Source organism: Diadema antillarum, unplaced genomic scaffold, assembly GCF_040938485.1.
Source record: "Diadema antillarum isolate AM-2024a unplaced genomic scaffold, OU_Dant_1.0 seq00000205_RagTag, whole genome shotgun sequence".
NCBI classification, from domain to species: domain Eukaryota; kingdom Metazoa; phylum Echinodermata; class Echinoidea; order Diadematoida; family Diadematidae; genus Diadema; species Diadema antillarum.
In genome coordinates this window covers 1,284,363-1,290,993 of record NW_027271264.1, presented here as the reverse complement: position 1 = coordinate 1,290,993, position 6,631 = coordinate 1,284,363, and the positions used below count along the sequence as shown (strand labels likewise).

The 6,631-nt window shown below is 39.9% G+C and overlaps 1 protein-coding gene across 1 annotated transcript in view; it reads right to left on the bottom strand.

Moving 5' to 3' along the window:
- Positions 1-294: 294 nt before the first annotated feature.
- Positions 295-6,631, bottom strand: part of LOC139728926 (Golgi apparatus protein 1-like) — a 30,391-nt gene continuing 24,054 nt past the window's right edge. Inside the window, exons 18-21 of the mRNA XM_071639855.1 lie at positions 6,125-6,295; positions 4,997-5,117; positions 3,450-3,556; positions 295-2,880 (exon numbers count right to left, since the gene is read on the bottom strand). Of these exons, the coding sequence (XP_071495956.1) occupies positions 2,713-2,880; positions 3,450-3,556; positions 4,997-5,117; positions 6,125-6,295 (567 nt within the window). The 3' untranslated portion in view covers positions 295-2,712. The remainder of the gene's footprint in view (positions 2,881-3,449; positions 3,557-4,996; positions 5,118-6,124; positions 6,296-6,631) is intronic.

The following is a 6,631-nucleotide window of genomic DNA, read 5'->3' as shown; positions in this document are numbered from 1 at the left end:
CTATTATATCTGTACATTTGAATTACAATAAGAATTATGTACAACTTGGCCCCAAAACACAACTAGGAAAGTGCAAAACATAAAGAAGTCTGCTCCCAATTATCACATATATCTAAAAAAAAAAACAACAGCTCAAATGGTATTCCTTCCCTCAGTTTAACTGTTAATCTAAAGGCTTTTGGTAATACAGACACGATGACTCATGCCCTTGTAGAATACATGCAAAATCAGAGAAATAAACATAATCCGTAATTTTGTGCTAACATAGTGAATATTGTTCCTCCCCCCCCCCACCTAAAAGAAAAATGACCAAGACGAGAAGAAACATCATATATGAATGAAAGACATGCGAACGATCATCACATATCAACACATCACATCATGTATAGAACATAGATGTACAATGTATCTGCAGAACTGCTTTGCTGTGCGCTAGGTCTGATGTTCTTTGTATAACACGCAAGGACAATACTGTTGACATTAAGGAATGCTCCCGTTCAGGTGAAAACTGACATCCGCTACCGCCATCGAGGCAGCCTTGAGTTTGCAATCATTGCAACTACTGAGGTCTTCTCTTTCCAGAAGAGTACACCCTGGTTGTTATGGCATCCCAAGGAGGACAGCATTCTGGGTTTGCAGTTTGCTTCGGTTCTTTTCCCTTCAACTGCAACTGTGATAGACAAGAGGGATATGGGTGTTCCACTACCAAAGTTTCACAAGAACACTGCACGAGCCATGCATCGCCCAAGAATCCAATAAACTGCTAATCGGTGAAGCAAAGAGGCATGCCACACTCACACCCCCTGAATGATCAAGGACGCATTCATAAACTCCCCTTGCCCACAAACAAAAAAATGCATCTCTTTTTTTTTTCTTACGTTGATGTCAGACTGGTAGAAAGATAGATCAGAGGGCGACACAACTACAAACAAAGCAAAGACAGCAGAAACATACTCCAGCTACAATGTAATCATATAAAAGCCTCCACATCTGTATTTCAAGTGCATATTTCATATTCAACGCACATAGTGACAATCTATTGATACCACAGTGAAAAAAATACACAATGTATTTTGCAGGGGGAAAAAAGGTATCGACTATTGGGCCGCAGTTACTCTATCACAATTAGACAACTAAATGTTCATACAACAATAAGAGAAAGAAAAAAAAGGAGTCAGGTCAAATGCTGTGTTGTATTTATGCTATTACAGTGTCTGGAAGGCAGAAGGCCTCTGTAACTTTGAATCACAAAATCTTGCAGGCATAAATACACAAACAAACAAAATGTCCGGACTATGCCAAAATATTTTCCTTGTCATTGGCAGAACCGCACCCGTAATAATGTGATTCCTCCCAGACTCGTCCAAGGTGTGATGTTTGAATGCAGAATTATTAAATACGGAAACACTTCTGTGGTACAAAGCAGTTTTACAATATTTCTACAATTCTTCCTACAGAATTAACACTACTTCTCCCTCATGCCCCTCTCCCCCAAGATAAAAAATATAAATAAATGAATGACCACAGTAGACAAATTCACAAACAAATTTCCACACATGCTCACAGCAAGGTTTAAATTTAGACAGTCGGTAAAGGATCCGTTTAATAGAAAGGACTGTACATCCACCATCTACGGACGACTGGATACGCCCACAGAATTTCATTTCCAGAGAAGATGGTCCCTGAACACGAAAAGCAGCCACTCGAACTGTGCAGGAAAGCATATCGGTCACCAGCCCCTCCAAATCAATTCTCTCAGCCACCAGTTTGGATTGACACTTGGACCCTTCTCGGATGGCCCTGACTTGCTAACTGAGTTTTGCATTTCACAGCACTGTGGTCATGATGTTGGTTCTTTCAATTAAAAAAAATCCCAACTGGAATTTCAAAATACCCTTTACAAAAACCAAGAAACAACAAAAACAACAACAAAGAAACTAACACTAGAGCAGTCTAAATGCTATGCACAGTAGACTGGGTTTCTTCCACGTCTCATGCATTCACTACATCTGTCATTACTACATTTTGATGAAGTTCATGCGATCCTGACCACAGAGAAAAGGTTGACCTTTCATCCTTTGTGAACAAAGGAAATATTCTCAATATATTTATATCCATTTCATTTCATGAAATGATTGTCAGACTTATGGCTGGCTGGACTATGTTAAATTTGCCCTTTTGAAATTTTACCCCTATTTGTACCCTTCCTACTTATTACTAATGGATGAAATTACAGTTGAATAATGCGATTTGTAGCTCAAGTTCAGGGAACAAAGACCTTTAATCTCGATGGGTATTTGCAAAATTCTATTGGATACATCTACACTTCATGTAGCATAGCTAGGCCAGGTATCTAAGGAAATCCATTGAATGTGTGTGGTGAAACCATGGTAAGGGATATGAGACTGACCTACATACATACAGACAGATGGGTGGCCTGGTAACCTCAAGTCATAATACCTCCAGCACCCTAATGGACCCAGGCATTAATGGAAATTAATCAAAATGAAAAATCCAGTATAAGTAAATTAGATGCTGGTTAATTTTACATACTACACATCAAAAGGAGTGGGGAGAGACAGGGGTAGCGTGAGATAGAGACAGGTAGAAATTTGCTGATTTCCTTGTTTCATGTATTCTACTTTAAAAATATCCATCATATATAAATTTGTTATTGCAGCCCGCACGTCAGAAGGCTGGGGGAGCCCTTCATTATTTGTTCTTCAGCTCTTGCCTGACGCGCTTTGTCGCCCGTCCGCAGCACAGCCCACAGAAGAAGAGCATGCCAATAAAACTGACGATGACGAGCATGAAGTAGTTGTGGGACGGCGAATTCCGTATCTGGTTGAAGATGTCGAGGAAGTCCTCGGCAGGAGCAACCTGTGGGAGGTAAAGGAAATCCCAATTGACAAAACACTCATCAGACCATTCTGGATTTGGCTCGTTTCACTGTCTAACTGTACCAGGAAAACAGACACAGTTATATCTACCACATAAAATGTAAAAATATACTGAATACAGGGAGTTCCAAAGATTACACCTTACATCATTCATATAATTCATTCACTATTAACAAACTTTCATTATGCACAACAGGAAAAAAGGCTTATATAATGTAACACAAAAACAGTGACATGAAATTATTCATATTGATACCTATGAAAAAAGGCCTGTATGAGCAAATTCACCTGCAAGAAGTTTTGTGAATATCACATCACTTTTACCAAATGACAGTTTTACAGCAGGTCAAAACCCAATATCTAATTAAAACAAAAACAAAAACCTAATAGAGATATTGAGAGTTCTCTGCATACAAAAATAAAGAATATGAAAAATTCAACAACAGCAACAAAAGAAAAGTAGTGGTAAAAATGGCAACATAATTATAGTAATCCAAAAGTCTTGAAATGCTTGAAATAAAATATAAAACTATCATTGGTATTGCTCACCTTGGCAGCAAACTCCCACATTTCTTTGCGTTCAGCTAGCATCCGGCGGCAGTCCGGCTGTAACCTCACTGTTTTATCATCCAATGTTTCCAGCAGACAGGACATTTCTGCACACACAAAGAGAGCATTGGGCTCACATGAGACCGGATCAATCTACACCGTGGCACCTACCGGCATCGGGGAAAATGTATCAGCAGCCACTGAGTGTCCGCCATAAAGGCAAAACCTGCTACATTGTAGGGTGACAATGCAGTAACATTTACAGCAATCTTACCGTCTGATGCATTATGCATTTAATTTGAGCTGAACAGAAAGTTACTGCAATTTTTATTTAAAAAAAAAAAAAAACCTTTCCCATACATATCATTTCAATTAAAGGACACCTACAGTAGAGCCCTATTGAAATCATTTTCCCGTGTTCAGTCTTTACCCTTCCATTCAAAGAACGCATGAGAATTAATGATTACGAACATGAACGTGTGCAGTTGTTACATTCTCTCAGATGAAGAATCTTTTTCTCTCATGTGTTGAACTGTTTCCTGCCAACATGCTAAATTCTCTTCTGTATGTAAAACACTGCAAAGTCTAACATCACTTTCAATGTCAGACTGGCCTCATTTCATTGGAGTCGTATTCTACCTCGCTCCATCAATAGGGGTAGCTTTGGTATCATCTGTAGACCAGATGCGATGCAAGCTACTGGGAGATGATAAGACAGTAAAATCCCTGCAAGCCTACAAAAATCAGACATGCCTCCCACATTAAAGGGATGGTATAGTATTAGTGGAGATGGTGATCGGGCTTTTAGCTTTTTGCAAGATACCAAGAAACCACTTATGAAATAGTATGGAACATACCATTCTAAGAGGAATTCAAAGTTTATTTGATGAAAATTGGTTTTGGAATGGCTGAGACATCCAAAAACAAAGTAAAACAAAGCAATTGTAATAAAAGGTGGGTCCCATCTTTAATTAGGATTGCTCTGTTTTGGATTATCTCTGCCATTTCAAAACCAATTTTCATCAAATAAACATTGTATTCCTCTTTGAATTACATGCTCTTTCTCATTTCATAAGACATTTCCCATTATCTCACACACACAAAAAAAAATGTTAGAAACCTGAAGTTTGGTCGCAACCAAAACTATACGATCCCTTTAACCCTTAGTATGCTTTCACTATCAATTGGCATAACAACCCCCCATAGTGTTACCCACACTGTCCACATTCCCTGGCACAAAAAGGGTTAATCCTTCGTGTGCTTTGAGTGCCAATTAACAGAGTACTGTAAATCACAATATTTTCGCGGCATGAAATTTTCGCGAGTTGCCTCTAACATTCAACGCGTATAGTGTAGACAAGAACTTTCACATGCATTTTAATTTCGCGAATCTTGGCTCTCGCGAAATTCGCGATATTAAAATGCGCGCGAACATTCCTCATTATACAGTAACCACCATAGCGTAAGCACTCACTGTCTTCAGTCCCTAGCATAGAAAAGTTCAAAGCAGTCGTTTGTTTGTTTTTTTTCTTCGACGGGGTACTCACGTTGTCCCTGGCCTTGAGGGATTCCCACGCAGTAGTGCTTGATGTCCAGCGCGCAGGCTTTGTAGAGAAGGGGATCAACGTGGACGTCGGCGAGGCCTTCGCGGAAGAGTTGGATCACTTGCTGTTATAGGATGCAGAACAGATGCACACACATCACAAGAGTCATTTAAAATTTGACTCTTCGTATCGGGGAAAATTCCATGTGTAATGGAATCAACTCCATGGGAATTTTGCACAATTTGAGAGAAAAGGAGTTTAGTTTCATCTCCCTCTGAAAGCAGGTGAATGCAGCATACCAACTGATGCAACATGTTTTAAGCTCTGCAGTGCGGGAGCTGTTTATGAAAAGGGTCTGCGAAAGTGCGAGATCTCAATGACGAGAAGTTACACCCCTTCACCCCTAACCATGCTCTGTTTTTATACCAAAAGAAATCATGAAATTAAACAAAAGTCAAACTTAAGCCGTTGAGGATGGACCGATTCTGCTACAAGACGCATCTCCCATAGACACCCTGCCCAAGTAAACTCGGGACTAGTCTTATAACGGTTCAACAGTTTTCCCCAAATGATCAGTTTGTCGTTCTGCATTATAGAATGGGTAGCGAAAATCCTGTGATCTCATTGGTCGAGAACTGTGTGTAGATTTTCAACTGGCCACATGATTCCTCAAAGTGGTAAACATATGATCACGCACTTGTAACAAAGGTTCCCGCACTATGCAAGCATTCGCGCACTCAGTATGAAATGCATATTGGCTGAAAAATCATGCATCCAGTACTTTTGCCATGCATTCAATAATTACTGGATGCATGGTTTTGAAGTACTTAATGCATGATTTTCAGGCTTTCGTCCATGGCAAGCCAAAAGAAAATGCATCCAATAAATTTGCCATCGGGTAACATGACCGAAAAATTGATTTTTTGAAGAAAAAAAAAATTGTTCCCATCCTATAACACAAATGACACAAGTCTTTTCGTGCGTCAGTCGGAATAGTGTACATGCGGTAACTATGGAATTTAGCCTGAATCCACTCTTCTTCGCCTCATGGGTTAATTAGCATTTCATAGTTACCTTATACAAACAATTCCGACTGACGCACTCAGACCTGTGCGTCATTTGTATACTGACCTGCCGACACTTTGCATCAGAGATGTACTGTAAGTTCATCTTGAGGCACTCCTCTACCCGCCCTGATCCTGGGTTCTCCTTCTCCTCAGAGCACCTCTCATTGATAGCATCCAGGCAGTACTTGTTCAGCATGGGGTCCAGGCGGTAGTCCTCTGCACCCTCTTTGATCACCTGTGGTGTGGGGTGAAATGAAAGTACACTGTGAAATCTAAAGGGGGTATTGCACACCTCTAAAATTACAACAGGCCTGTATGCACTCATGTGCTTATCACACCTGTAACTTGCCAAGCATGAAATTTTAAGTGTTCATTCTTACCCCTCCCTCCAAAAACTAACCATTACAAACAAACATACTTGGCCACAGTGTAAATAGGGTATAGCTTTCGTTTCTTATGAACATCTCAATGAGCACAAATAATCCCACATTGAGGGAGATTTCTTATTCTCCTTTCAGGACACAAAGAGACATTCATGTTTTCAGGGAGCCTCCTGTAAAATAAGGGAAAG